The sequence below is a fragment of the Hippocampus comes genome, unplaced genomic scaffold, assembly GCF_001891065.2.
Source record: "Hippocampus comes isolate QL1 unplaced genomic scaffold, H_comes_QL1_v1.1 scaffold237, whole genome shotgun sequence".
In the NCBI taxonomy this organism is placed as follows: Eukaryota; Metazoa; Chordata; class Actinopteri; order Syngnathiformes; family Syngnathidae; genus Hippocampus; species Hippocampus comes.
The window spans coordinates 1,243,302-1,258,054 of record NW_017806159.1 but is presented as its reverse complement, the minus strand read 5'-3'; the positions used below and the strand labels follow the sequence as shown (position 1 = coordinate 1,258,054).

The 14,753-nt window shown below is 43.4% G+C and overlaps 2 protein-coding genes across 5 annotated transcripts in view; one reads left to right on the top strand and one right to left on the bottom strand.

Moving 5' to 3' along the window:
* Positions 1 to 228: 228 nt before the first annotated feature.
* Positions 229 to 3,653, bottom strand: LOC109531259 (cytochrome c-like). Of its 2 annotated transcripts, none has more exons than XM_019895464.1 (3): positions 3,631 to 3,653; positions 923 to 1,099; positions 229 to 839 (listed from the first exon to the last, which is right to left on the bottom strand). In XM_019895464.1, the coding sequence occupies exons 2-3, from the start codon at positions 1,092 to 1,094 to the stop codon at positions 694 to 696; spliced, it is 318 nt and encodes a 105-aa protein (XP_019751023.1). In that variant the 5' UTR covers positions 1,095 to 1,099; positions 3,631 to 3,653; the 3' UTR covers positions 229 to 693. The 2 variants fall into 2 exon arrangements, with proteins under 2 accessions (XP_019751023.1, XP_019751021.1); XM_019895462.1 differs by lacking the exon at positions 3,631 to 3,653 and adding an exon at positions 1,632 to 1,762 and having other exon boundaries at positions 231 to 839.
* osbpl6 (oxysterol binding protein-like 6) overlaps positions 3,635 to 14,753 on the top strand; it is a 25,003-nt gene continuing 13,884 nt past the window's right edge. For all 3 annotated transcript variants that reach the window (XM_019895459.1, XM_019895458.1, XM_019895457.1), the window contains exons 1-6: positions 3,635 to 3,734; positions 9,393 to 9,594; positions 12,833 to 12,955; positions 13,249 to 13,302; positions 13,609 to 13,722; positions 13,817 to 13,987. In XM_019895459.1, coding sequence (XP_019751018.1) covers positions 9,448 to 9,594; positions 12,833 to 12,955; positions 13,249 to 13,302; positions 13,609 to 13,722; positions 13,817 to 13,987 — 609 coding nt within the window. In that variant the 5' untranslated portion in view covers positions 3,635 to 3,734; positions 9,393 to 9,447. The remainder of the gene's footprint in view (positions 3,735 to 9,392; positions 9,595 to 12,832; positions 12,956 to 13,248; positions 13,303 to 13,608; positions 13,723 to 13,816; positions 13,988 to 14,753) is intronic.

Here is a 14,753-nt window from a genome sequence, read left to right as displayed (position 1 = left end):
AAAAAGTATATCATTAAGAAACTTTCGCAAAGGCAGTCCACCGGTACCCGATGGCTTTTCTGTTGCTCATCAATAACAAGGTATTGTACCTGCCTTCTTGGGGGTTGTTTGGAAAAGACGCAAACAGGAAACTGCTGCCTTTACGTCGAATGGAGATGGTCACACTTTTGACATCCATATTGTAAACTTGAACAGAATTTGTCATTACACACAATAAGTGTACAAAAAGCCTGCAAAAGCCATTTTTACTTATAATAGAATTCAATACCTCGATAGTTAAGCGTGTACACATTCAATGGGAGAAAAGTGATTACAATTAAAAGGTGGACAATTTGTGCACGAATGCCATCCCTGACCCCCACTGCTATTAGCCTACTACTTGGCAAAAAATTAAAATGCCCTGACATTACACTCCCCGTGTAAGATCTTGGTTAGTCTTATATGCCGTTCAAATGAACCTTCCAAAAACCTAGAATAAACACAATCGACAGCTTTCACGGGTTCTAATGTGAATACACAATGTGGTTTAATAAGTTACACCTGCATTGTAAAAAAGGAACCTGATAAAACAAGAGATTATCATTCACTTCACCAAGGAGGTGGATCATACAGTATGAAAAACAGAGGCACAGCTGTGATAAAATTGTCCATTGTTGAGAAGAAAATGAGAATTCATCTTGACGGTAAAGTTCTTTAAGAAGTCACAGATTTAAGATATTCTATAAGGTCGGCGCGCTCATTCTTCTTCTTGATGCCAGCAAAGATCATCTTTGTTCCGGGAATGTACTTTTTGGGGTTCTCCAAATAGACGTTCAGGGTGTCCTCATCCCAGATAATGCCTGGAAGTCAAGAAAAGAACGTCTCCATCAAATGTACTCTTTAAAATTGATATCACGGTTATCAGACATTAAACTGTTCTTACCTTTGCTTTTGTTGGCGTCTGTATAGCTGTAACCTTCTGCTTGGCCCGTTTTGCGACCAAACAGACCCCACAGGTTTGGGCCAACCTTGTGCTTCCCACCATTCTCGACTGTGTGACACTGAGCGCACTTCTGAACAAAGGACTTCTTCCCTTTATTGATGTCTCCAGGCATTTTGTCTGTGAAAATAACACACATTTAGACATCATGCCCTTTACAACACATACTAAGTGCACAGTAAAATGCAGTGACTTCCTGTGGCGCACTACTATGAATATTCGACCGTTAGGGGGCGCTCTTTAATAGGTTATGCAATTTTCCGGCGATTACAAAAGCTCCCTTTCGTGGGCAACTTGAAACTCATCATTAAAGTTTGAAATCAGTTAAGCCCACATTAGTTTTACGCTCGAATAAATAATAGGAGAAAATGTATTGGAGAAACTCCCCCGATAGTGATAGCTAAGATAAATAGATAAGCTGTGTGTCTTAACGGTGGAATAGAGTCGTTCAGAGAGTGTGAAACGATAACCGACTCATCTTTGCCGTAAAATGAAAACTAGCAAACAGTACAGATATGCTACTAAGATAAGAAAGCAAAATCGACCGGTAGGAAGGAAACCACTTTGTCTCTCCGGCGAACCAGGGCCTCAGAAAAGCTTTACTGGTAGTAACATAACAAAAATGGTAGATCTGTAGCTGTCCACCTCTTACCTTTAAACGGTTTTCAGTCTGCCAAAGGTATAACTTTCCAGTCGTCAGATTTCACCTCTTCAAAGACTCGCCGGTGACTGATACGCACGTGGTTTCTTCCTCCCCGGTGAATTTACGCCAACTGAAACGTCATCAGTCAGGTGACCATTTACGTCACCCGTCTTACACGAGACGTGCATTTTGATTACCAAATGGGGCAAGCCAACTCATTCCTCACTGCTCTATTGTTAATTGATGTTTAAACAACAGTAACAACAAATCCAAACAAAATTCTCAACAATTCACTTTACTAATATCTATCTATCACTTGAAATTTCCCCATTTTATCTGGTTTCAGGTACTGTACTGCAATAGCAAACCAATCAGGTTCAATCGTGGCGAGTGCTTGAGGAAAATATGTTGTGAAACCTGGGATGAGCTGACTGCTTGAAGCCTCCCGAGAAATCTGCCACATGGACATGTTGGATAGAGACTTATTTTTATAGTGAATCCTAATAGCAAATCATGTTGACAGGCCCTTATGTTCTAGTGTCGAGTTACTAATGGGCACTAAAACTTCCTGACAGTCACTCAAGGTCACTTGTGCATTCACGCATTACATGGAATTGACTGGATTTGAGCTATTTCTCTTCTTTTTGTTGACATTCAATATACGTTTTGGAAGGTTTCTTGGATCCGTTCTGCAGTGGCTAACTTGTTTTGATGCCTCACATCAACGCAACATTGATCTTGTTGATTTTGTGGTCACTGTTCTCTGCTTTTGTCTCGACGCCACAGCCTGCTTCGACTCAAAGCATGTACAAAATGAACACAGATGTTAACATGCTATGCTTCCACCAAATTTGAAGAAAATTGGTTGACTTCGAGACGACATTTTGGCAATTACCGTTTCCCAGGTCCCCTGTGATGTTACCTGAGCCTCTATAATGGCTCATATTTTCTGCCACAAACGCTAATTTAATAAATTTCGCTCAACTAAAAATGCCTCCAAACTGCGATGTACTTGTTCCTTAACATTAACGGCCTATCGAGTGTTTATACATTCTCAACTCAGTTTTTTTTCTACGCATGGCGCCTGTTATCAAAATTTATGTTCGGGAATCATTATTTTTGCCTTATTTGCTGTAGCTAACAACATTCATATTACTTTAGAATTAAAGGTTGGCTTTCAGATTATTGTCTGTTGAAAATTTCAATTAGCTATTCGTTGTAGTTTTCAAATCGTAATGATTCTTGTCGTGCTGAAATGTACTTATTGTCTCGTGTAATGAATGAAATACTTTAACTAATTAACTACAAATACCGACCATCATTGTTACCCGTTTAGCAATCCTAATGAGAGCAGTCATTAAAAAAAACAGATATAGATGACGAAATTGATGGCATTTTTGAGGGGGGGGGGTTCTCAACCGTCATGGAGTTGGCGTTAAGACGTTTACCAGACATTTGAGCATTTTCACAGTTTTTCTTCACATTTGTCACAGGATAACAATACTTAACAAATCAAATAATCTTTGTGGGGTTTACGCAAATAGAACACTGCACTCGAGGTTTCTGCTTTTAGAAGGAGAATGTTTGCTCTTTTTACAAAACTTGCTCATCAGCACACAAGAGGCTTTTACAAAGTGCCTGTTTGAAAAGATGGTTTCGGAGTTGTACAGTTAGCATTTAAGGTACCGCTTTTTGTGTTTCATACACGGTTTTAACCTCCATTCTGAGTTCTATTTTGCGTCTTGGCGGACGCTATAACCGCGCTTTGGACCAGCGGGTGTCCGCAAGATCCACTCCGTTGCTTTGTTCCCACTCAAAGCGATCCTGCTGCAGGGAGGAGCTAGCAGAGTGCGGTTGAGCCGAGCAGAGCATCACAACTCGCATACGAAGAAAGGGGCAAACACAGCACTTTTTTTCCACTTCCCCACTGTGATCTGGCCTACGTCCAAAGCATGCCCGCTGCGAGAAATTGACGTATCGGAGGTGGACTTTCCTTCAAACGGCTTACCTAGGAGAAGTCAATCGCCGCTTACCAGGCAGGGGGAGAGCCAGCTCGATCGTTTCCTGCGCCAAGAACTGTAAAGACATGGTCATTACACCACCGCGTCTGTGGTAAGGCAATAAGCTGTTCTCTTCGTCAGAACGACCACTTAAGCTACGTAACTGATAGACTGCAACAAAATGCTTTGATATGAAGTGTGCTGCGTTGTGTCCATCCTCTCAGCCGGCGAGACTCGAGCATCCTTTTTTGTATTCGCATCCGGATGCGATTCGCGGAGGACCATCCAGACATGACCATCACCTAGCTGACTTTACTAGCATCTGCAAAGTGTGTTGTGTGGTAAATTGAATGGCTTTACTTTGACTGTTCGTTCACACGTTGGCTTTTCGTGCGCCGTTCAGCGGCAATTCAGCATCCAGACAGAAGCCTCGGTGATGTAACCTATTCACCTTTTTAAATCAAAGCCAACCAGCAGGTCTCAACCACCTTTTTAATGTGATTGTTGAAGCCTTATCCATAAAGCACAATGTGTATTCTTAATATTCCATCCATGTTTTGTTTTGGAGGGGGTGGGGAGGGGGGTTGTTTGGCGGATTGCCCATAGTGTAAGTTATCCAACTTCTGTCACTTTATGGGATTGCGCCACATTATTTAATAATAATAATAATACATTACATTTATAAGCGCCTTTCAAAACACTCAAGGACACTTTACAATCAAAACAAGAACAATAAAACCACAGAGAAAATTATAAATAATAAAAGGAGAGATGAATTTGCCAGTTTTTGCGGCCCAAGGTCGGCGAGTGACTTTGCAGTTGTTTAAAATGGCATAAAAATAACACAAATTAATGAGAAGCAGAGATCCTGTAAATCAGGGGGTGTCAAACTCATTTTTGTCTTGGGACACGTTTTAGTAACTGTTTCCCTTGGAGGGCCATTATGACTGAAACCAAGTTTTCAAAAAGTCAATAATAACGGTTTGTTCAACTTTTGTTTGTTACTGTAATGAGGGGTTTGGTTACAAGAAAATGCTTAGAATATGTCTCTTATTTATTACATTTGAGAATTTTAAATTTTGGTTGGGATTTTAGCAAGCATCATGGAAGGTGACATGTTTGATTTGCTTTCGCGGGCCACATAAAACGATCTGGCGGGCCAGATCTGGCCCCCGGGCCTTGACTTTGACACTGTGCTGTAAATGGAAGCTCTTTGTGCAAGTTTTTTTTTTTTGTTTATTGGCTAAAAATGATGTGGTGGAGAAATGACCTTTTATTTGCATATTCATGACTGAATCACACCATTGTTTTTTTCGAAAAGTGCTCTTGATGAATCCTGTTTGAATAATCTTTCCACACGCGCGTCTTACCCATCACCACGAAATGAAAACAATAACCAGACTGTTTTTAGAACGGCACTATGACTCATCTGTAATGGTGTTTATCTTTTGCCTCAGTTTGGCATATTCACTGCCTAAGACACCTCATGTGGTGTCATCAACGTACATTTTTTTTTCTCTACCGTGTTAGGGATTAAGATTCTTACTCGGTCTATTTTCCAGCAAGACAAGTGGCCGAGAAGCATTGCAGAGTAAAACAGCTCTACCTAGATGATGTCATGAATGCAGCCCAGGATAAACTGGCTCTGTCCAGTTACTGAGTTAGGAAAACGATGAGCTTCTCTAAAAAAAGAGACGTGACTCCCCCCCTCTCAGCCTCCTGATGTCTGTCGAGTGAAACCTACTGGCTGGTTACTCTGTTGATCCCTGTGCATCATTAGTCAGTAAAACTAGTGAATTCAGTTGGCCTCGCAGATCCGGTCTGTTTGTGTTGCTGCGCTTTAATATTGCAACAGGGAGATCGGCTGCGGTGGGTTTTTGGAGAGTGCTTACTGTGATATTGTGGATGTGTTTCAATGTGGTGGCAACTAAATCAGGAAGACATTGGTCGTGTCTGACTTTCTTGTGAGCCTTGTGCTAATCATGAAATATTCGCCGTGTGGCTCGGATCTTGTGATGCCACTCTTATCAGGATGGATGGTTTTCCTTGCTTGAATCCAAATTCTGGAATGCTCCCCTCAGGGACAATTTGGACTTTTCAGCAGCCTCTCCAATAAGGTCATAGCATATTTTCCAGGAGAAGACCCTGAGGGATTTATCTTGCTCAAAGATTATTCAGGAGAGTCTGTTGGTCTGCTGCTGACTAAGCCTGCTGTCGTTTTCCCTCAAAATGAAAGAAATTGATCACGTTTGGAATACTGACGATAAGTAGGGAAGTCAAGTCAAAAGTTTTTTTGGCAATCATATTTCACATGCGGCCCCTCGAGTCACAGTATTCTGTTTAATGAATTAATTTGGATGAATTCTTAAAATTGTGACGTCATTTTCAGTCGACGGCAAGTGGCAACATGGCTGTCCTCTTAGATGGGCAAATATGGGCGGATGTCGCCGCTTCATTCAGATTCCACAAACGCAATATTAATCAAAATGCCCTGTATGGACTAGTGGGGGTGGGGGGCGCATAGAACATATTGTAAATAAATTATACTGAACACAAACAAAAGATAAAACATATCTAATCATAATAATCTTAATGGATAAACAGACTAAATCTTCTGCTCTCAAATAACACCATCGCTCCCTTTCTCTCTATTTCTCCCTTCTCTCTGTTCTCAAACTCTATTGTCCAAAAACAGTGAAGGGTTGGGGACCTTCACTGTTTGTAGACAATAGAGTTCAGAGTCTCTTTCAACCAGTACGGGAGTGTCGGGATCAAAGATGTCCAGATCACGAGTTGAGTTTGAAAATAAACAATCAACTGCAGTCCTCCAACAGACAATACAGTAGTTTGTCCATTGGCGAGCAACACACATCAAGAAAGATTCCCCCCAAATTGGCGCATCAAAATTTCCGTGTGACGTTTCAAGCTTGCCCTAAAAACTCGACTTACAGAGCAGTAATAAGAGCGATGTGAGAAGTAGAATAGCTCATGTACACAAATTGATTCGTGGAGGATTTTAGAGATGTTCAAAGTGCTCTTCAGAAAATTCCACAAAAAATGGCCACCACCTGTCAGGTTCCTATTTTTAATAGTTGAACATCCAATTGCATGTTTTCTTTTTTTCCCAGTCTCCACACGTTTCAGTTCATTGTAGCCTGAAAAACAAGGAATTTTAGTAATGTGGTGCCTCACTCTAAACACTAGGGGGCACTATGTAAAAGGAGTACACAGATACGAGATCAAGAGGAAATAAGAGACAAAGAAGAACATAATGTTAGGTTGACATTAACTCATTCACTCCCAAAGACATATTTATATCTTTTCACACTCCACACGTTCAACCCCAGATACTTATTTTTTTTCAATTTTTCCAAGACTTAGGGGAAAAAAAAAAAAAATGGGGTCTAGAATTGGCTGGTACTGAATGAGTTAATAAGTTGGTATATGAATGCCATGTCACCATTGCGTGCTAACTACAAAACGAACTGAGTTAAAAGTAATACAAGACTGTTTCGCGACGGTGACAGGACAACTGAAGTCAGGCTTATTTGTCTTTACTCAACGTGCCACATTTTGGCAAGCTGCGGCCAACTTGGCCCGAGCCAAGAAGCACGACCGGGCACAAAACTTGAAGTTGACTCATCGTGTCAGCGCCTGTTTTCACCTTAAAGTCTACAAACAATTGATGTGGTCCCTACCATGAAGGTATAAGTCCGATCGGTGAATCAGTATCAGTGCTGTAGTATCGGTGCATTTTTATGTGTACGACTACTATGCAGACGTACAGTATCAGTGCATTCCGACATAACAGTCCTTAAATTACTACAATCTGTTGTCAGCATTGTACACCCGCTTTGAAGTTTTACTTTATTTATTTTTTTTCCTCTGAATTTTTTCTGACCGAAGTTATAAATCCATAAATGTTTGGTAGGATGCGCAATACCCACTTTGTTGAACAAGCACAACCGAAAAGGACACGAAGGGGCTTTCATGCTGATGTCAACATTTCACGGACGCGGCGGTACTCACAACAGCTAACTGAAAAACGGTCATGGGGAAATAAGGCTGTGGGGGTTGGCTCATTTCCAACCGACATGACACATTTCCCTCGTGCATCATGCACAGGCACATGCTTATATTAAACGTGTTATTGTTGCACTCGTAACAAACGGCCGTGTTGAACTCAACGTTGGAAGTGTTAACAGTGCATATTGAGGAATTTGAACAGGGGCATGTCGACTTTTTATATCCAATGTATAGTCTCCTTTCTTCAAAGAGCAAATTGAGCATGAAAGTCAAGCCTCGCACAATTTTTAAATTCCTCGTCACATAGGTGCTGCGGTTAGCTGCAGCTACGCGGTGACGCCTGTGCTCACAGCGAGTCATAATCACGGTGACTGGATTTAGAAGATTAAGCTCAAGGGCTCAAGTGTCCTGCATGGCGACTGTCTTCATACCAAGCGGAATTGCTGCCCAGCCAGCCAGCCAAGGACTCCCATCATATGGCTCTGAGAATGTTGTTATGAACTGAAACAGTACGAGAACACCGCCTTACAACCCTACGCTTTGCATGCCTGGCACGTGTTCCGTTACGGGGGCGGTATTCTGAATAAATCGCTTGTACTGGACTCATGAAAAAGTGAACGCAAAAACAATACGCTCCTTCCAAGTGACCCGTAAATGAGCCGCGCGCACGTCACCGGCGAGGAGTACTCTAACTCGCGCAACCTCCTACGCCAGTTAATTTCCCACCGAATAACTAATAAAACGGTTTGATTTTACAGGTAAGACAAATGAACCCGTCCATATAACCCGCTAAAGCTCTCGCTTCAGCTTCCTTCTGCGGCTCTATTAAATGGTCTTAGCCCCATCTTAGTTGGTTTAAGACAGAGGAGAGAATGACGATGTGAAAGGACTTGAATAATACATTCTGGTGTGTGAGTGTAACGCACGGTTGAGTGCCTAATGCTGAGGTGCGCCGAGCTGCTCGGTGGACTGGAGTCTCCCCAGAGCTTTACAGACATCAAAGCCTGAGAACTGATTCGTTCGTTGCCAAACAGTCGGCTTGTTTTCGGCAAATGAGAGATTTTCCATTCAAATGTCCAAACGCTCAATACGATTAGATTATATGATACTGATTTTATCCACTCAAAATCCCCCCCACCCCCAAATTTTTACAATCATTCATTTTACACCTTCAAAAAGTGGGAATCCCATCAAAGGGACTTCAAGCAGACAAGCGAAGATCGCAGTCTTGTCACACACGCCAAGTCAATTCATACGCCACTCACATTCATTCCAAAGTAATTCCGCGCTTGCTTCGTGGCGGCAAGCTTCCTCAGAGCCACAGCGAGACTGACCAAACTTTGGATAATCATTCCCCCGACGTTAGTAGCAACCAAATAAATGGACAGAAGAATAGTAGAACATGGATTTCTGCTTTTTTTGTGGGGGGGGGTATCCATCTATACAAACAGATTTAGGATCGTTTTAGCTGATCTGATTAACCAGGAGATTGACATAAATTGATCATCTGATTGTGTCTGTGTTGGTCAGAGCGATCTGTCTTAAGATAAGCTTTGACTTTATGCCAAGCACATTAGCCAGAGAACATCCATGCCATCCATTTGCTCATAGTAGCGATGGGGAGGGTGCGCAAAAATTTGGGTGGCGGGATTTAGATGTGGCTACAAAACATACACTGCGTAGTCTTTTTTTTTTTTTTACAGGACAGTAAAGGTATCCACTCCCTGACCCCTTTGTCTTTCAGATGACGATCGATCAGCAAGTCACCAGCTAATAAGCAGAGCCGACTGCCTTCTACCATGTCGCACTCCCAACACTCGCAGCGAGGCGCCCACGGCCGCGCCATGAGTTCCGAGGAGAGGAGCTGCGCGGCGGTCAACAAGACCTCCACACCGGTGCACAAGAGCGCGTCATCCTCTTCCTCGTCGCAGCGCGACAGCCGGCAGGTAGCGTGCGATACCTTTCGAGCTTAATTATATTTTCATGAATTGCTCACAATGAGGGATTATGCAGGGTATCCCAAAAGCAAGAGCGCGTCATCCTCTTCCTCGTCGCAGCGCGATAGCCGGCAGGTAGCGTGCGATACCTTTTGAGCTTAATTATATTTTCATGAAGGGATTATGCAGGGTATCCCAAAATTCACTACGAGATATACACTCTACAGTTTTCTACTTGGCTTCTGTTATCATTCGGACAGACGTGAGGTCATTATGAGGATTTGACAGTTTAGTGTTAGCAGTTTTTGTATTGGGGCACCCTGTGCATGTCAGCGATAATCCAACCCAATCGATTATGAAACCTCATCGAGTTCGAGATAGTTTTAGAGTAGATTTGCAGAGATCGACCTGTCACAATTCTCAACCAGTCTTCAAACATTTCATGCTTGTGCTATCAAAAGAAGAACTCTTATTATTCTTTTCAGATTGTATCAAGGGTCACATCCGTCATTCGTGACCATATTTTGGAAGTGCCGCAAGAAGAAACAAACCAAAAAAAAGCAGGTTGATTCTCCCCGACTGCTTCATTTTGCCACTGTAGAATTCAGAATGCAAGTGGAAGCTACGACATCACCACTTTCCCATCGGCACCAGGTTGTGAATCATTTATGAGGGACTGGTGCAGGCTTGGTGCTCTTGTGGTCATGTGGGCATATTGCGCTATGCTGCGCAGGAGCTTGCGTTCTTACAGGAGTGCTTTAAGGCGGAAAGGGAGTCGGTTTGATGAGAGGTTCGGGCCTGTTTGGAAGTGTACAGTTGAATCCTTCATGCTGGCAATTAAAAGTTCTACTCCTCTCCCTTGTTCCTGGTTTTGTAATGATAACAATGACTTCTTGGTCTATCGTGCAGGGGACGTTCACCCTGACACAGTTCGTTTATCAATTAAGAGAGGTTATTTGGAGGATTATTGAGAAACACGTTCTGACTTTTCTGTACATTTCTCCCACCGATTTCATCATTCCATACTCTTATAATTACAAACAAAAAAAGTATTTCATTACAGTGCATCCATAATTCTAAACATGGCATGTGAACATTGCTGAGGCCGATGGGACTATTTAGTGCTTTGTATGTTCTGATCCTTCCCTTTACGCCCACAGAGGAGACACAAGATGACACATGGAAAAACTTGACTCTCATTCGGCTGGGCCTCGGTTTGGGTCGAAAAATGATAGCCGGACATTTTCTTGAAAGGCAGAATCACACAACTTATACTTTTTGTAATTGTAAAGCCAATGTAAAGTCAGTAATATGATGATTAAATAGTCTTGGCTTGTCTTCATTAGTGTCGTACAGTAAGTGAGCTTCGGCCTAGCCCAGCTGACTTTGGTCAAGGTCCACTCACAGTTATGTCAAGTCTTCAGTCGACCTAAAGTATGTTTTTGGAAAGCGGGTCGGAAGCAGAAGTAAGCGGAGAAAAGTCACGCAAGCACACAGCAGGGCCTGAGTCAAGATTCAAGCCCAGAACCTTCCACCGGCAGGCAGACATGCTGCGGTGGCAGCGTCCAACCACAAAGGCAGTCATTTCAGTTTCTTTGTATCCGGCCGCTTTCTTTTCCTATTTCCTGACGGGTAACTGCCGTCTTTTGTATTGCTTCGACATGCATAAAGGCTGCATTATACTCCCGAAAGGACACCAAAACGACATTGCGCAGTCACAATTTCAATAGAAGGAATGCGTCTTGCTACTTATTTCAATCCTCATGAGCGACTCATCGAGCAGAATGTTTGGGCTCCATCTAACCCCTGCATTTTGAATCATGTCAAGTGTTGAAATGTCTCAACGCTCGCTGGTACTACCCCCTCAGATGTCGGGACATTTTCCTCGGCGTGCAGATGTGTGCAATCGAAACTCATCAGAAGAGGGACGCCGCACTGATATTTATAGTGCTGATTTAGCCGAACATGTCCAGGAGGAGTGCTTGTCCTTGTTCAGTTGAGTGTCGCGGTAATCATTTGATTCATTGCCGGTGTAAAAATGGGGCACAACGCTCACTACAAGTTGTGAATGAAAAGACCGATTTTGCGCCATTATGTCGGGAAGTTCCGACGTCACGTGCTTAATGCTGTTTCTCTGTCTCTCTCTTTCACTTGTGATCGAGTGCAAGAAAAAGGGGGAGGTCGACAAGCTACTTTACATCTTCGCAGAGAAGACTCTCTCTCCCACTCGCTCGGCTTTAAATTATTCCGCAGCGGGATCAATAAATGTGAGCAGGGTGCAGGGAATCCAATTGGCCTCATTCATTTATGCTTTCAGGGTCAAAGACAAGAGAGCTCTGGCATGAAAAAGCAAAGCAAAGAAGCGACGTCCTGACATGGAAACAGTCTGAACCTGTAACGTGACCTCAAAGACCACAGAGCAGATCTCCTTTGTGTGCCCACCATTGCGCTCCTTTGCATGAACTTTAACCATCCCGGCCCATCTCTGGGTGGGCTCTCTTGGAGGGGTCACCTTGGTGCAACAGTCTTCCGACCCACCAGCGCACTTTATGCACGATATATGACATCAAAATTCCAGGACTGGTGTTTTTCCCCCCTTCAGTGTGGGCCAGATGATCAACCGGCACGTCTCCAAAGAGATCCAATGGCGTTTGCTTTGTTCAGTGCGCGAGAAGAGGCGTCTGCTCACAGTGCCCACAGAAGGCCGGGAAACTTATAGAAGGGAAAAACTTGTCGTTATCATTTACGGTATCTGTTTGTGGGCAGATGTAACTCACAAGGCATGCGATAAAAAAGTTTTACCCCATGGCCAGATAGAGAGGCTACATCCTCATGTTCCGAGTTCTGTAATGCATTCACATATTGATCATTTTAGAGCGCATCGCACAGTGGACTAGATAATGACCAGCTCCTTTAAATGCCCTTCTCGCTGGCCAGCGGGGGTTCCACCTGTCCCGGCGTGACCTTGCATTCTCTTTGCTCCAAAGACGACACTTTGATTTACAGACTAAGGGCAAGAAGAGCGCAGTGAGGAGGAAGCTAATGGAGGGGAAATACTCAGAGCACACGAGGGATGCGACGGGAGGCGGGGGAGCACAAACATTACGCAAGAGAGTCGAACGAAGGGTTTCCTCCATTAGACTGCGGGCTTGAGCGTCATCCTGTTTTACATCTCTCTTGTCTCTTTTCCTTCCGGAGGAATGAGCAGATCAGCTCTGACACTGCAATCGTTTTGTTGCACTTTCAGGAGACAGACAGCTGGGAAATCATCGAGGGGCTGAAAATCGGTCAGAGCAACGTCCAGAGGCCGGATAAACACGAAGGGTTTATGCTGAAGAAGCGGAAATGGCCTCTGAAAGGCTGGCATAAGGTGAGCCCCGTTGGCAGCTTTTTTTTGGCTGTTTCCGCTAGCAGCTCTTTAACGTCTGCAGTCAGAATAAAATTGCTTCTTCACAAAAGGTTGCTCTTCAGTACCTGTTGACTTTTTAAGACAAGCCTAAATAATTCCTGACCCATTAGACCAGCATGCACCGTTTTGAAGGCAACACATTTCAATTAAATCTATTGCAGCTCCAAACGCAGGATTTCCCGCGAGGGATTCACAATAGGGTTTTTTTTTTTTTTTTTAATGAACTAACACAGGGTTGTTGTTTTCCTCTGCAGCGATTTTTTGTTTTGGACAATGGTATCCTGAAGTATTCCAAGTCCCCCATTGATGTAAGTAACCCTGACTCAACCCCCCACCGCAGGCACCAGCAGGCTGGCCTGGCAACAATGATTCAGCTGGAATGTTTGCAAGCAAGAGTTGCTGTGTTTCATTTGCGCCAGATTTGTATGTCACACCAAAAATGGCGAAGGGCCTTGCTAAAAATTGTAATGATGACTCAGCAATGAAGACCAGAAATGTAGAAGTGCATTGTTGAAGACAAACCCAAAAAAAAAAAAGCTCTGATATCGAATAATTGATGGAATAAAGTCATGCGCATAAATTAACTCGTGAACCTAACTAGACACGTGTCTCAGATCCAAAAAGGCAAACTGCATGGCAGCATCGACGTCGGCCTCTCTGTGATGTCCATCAAAAAGAAGGCTCGTCGTATTGACCTGGATACCGAGGAGCATATCTATCACCTCAAGGTTAACGCCAAGAGTCAGGATTGTCATTTCAGAATTGATGAATCCGTCAAAGCGGTTGACCGAGATCTAATAAACGTCCGCTCAACTTTGATAGGTCAAATCCCAAGACATCTTTGATGCCTGGGTGTCCAAGCTGCGACATCACCGCCTTTACCGACAGAACGAGATCGTCCGATCTCCTCGGGACGCCTCCATGCGGACGTTCCCTTCATCTGCGGTTGCAGAGTCACCGCAAGCTGCTTCGACCGTCGTACACGACGCCAAGGTATTTCACTCGGGACACAAACTGGTGAAAATGGCTGCGGGAAAGTCTCTCTGTCTCGTGAATTGTCTGCCTCTTTGTTAAAAGGTCATTGTGATCTCCGCACAGTGATCAGTTCGCTGACTGATGGCTGTGTATGCGTGGTCGATTAGAGTCCATTGCTCTAATGGCTACCTGACAGACAAAATGGATCTGAGCGTTAGGATAAGGGAATCATTTTTCTGTCTGGGGTCTAGACGCATTGTGAGCTGGTGCTTTTATCAATGAAAACACTGCAGAGTGTTTCCAATGAAGGGGTCAGGATTTTAGACTAGACTGTCTGAAGCGGAACTTTACATCCCGTAGTTGGAATCCGCCTGAAAGGAACTCCCTGAAAAGTGTTAAGAACGCCATTCCTTCCTGCCGTCTTCCATAATTACCGTATTTTCCGTACTTTTAGGCGCTTAGGAGTATAATGCGCACCTTCAATGAATGGCCTATTTTAAAACTGTTTTCATATAAAGGGGAATGGAATATGATCTACAATAGTGGCTGTGGTTGCTTTATGCATCCACTAGATGGAGCTACACTAAAAGGAATACAATAAAATCCAGCTTTATTTATATAGAGCTTTCACAACCGGTGCAGCTGAAACAAAGTACCTTACAGAACATTTAAAATGCTACATCCAAGAAATCAGAATATTGATCAGAATATAAAGCGCATGGGATTAGAAGGCACATTGTCGGCTTTTGAGAAAATTGAATGCTTTTAGGTGCGCCTTATAGTG

What these genes read in the sequence shown, in the direction of transcription:
- LOC109531259 (XM_019895464.1), bottom strand. Translation starts at nt 1,094, where the DNA reads ATGCCTGGAGACATCAATAAAGGGAAGAAGTCCTTTGTTCAGAAGTGC. An exon ending in AGACGCCAACAAAAGCAAAG is followed by an intron (nt 840 to 922) that starts GTAAGAACAGTT and finishes CTTGACTTCCAG; the next exon opens with GCATTATCTGGGATGAGGAC.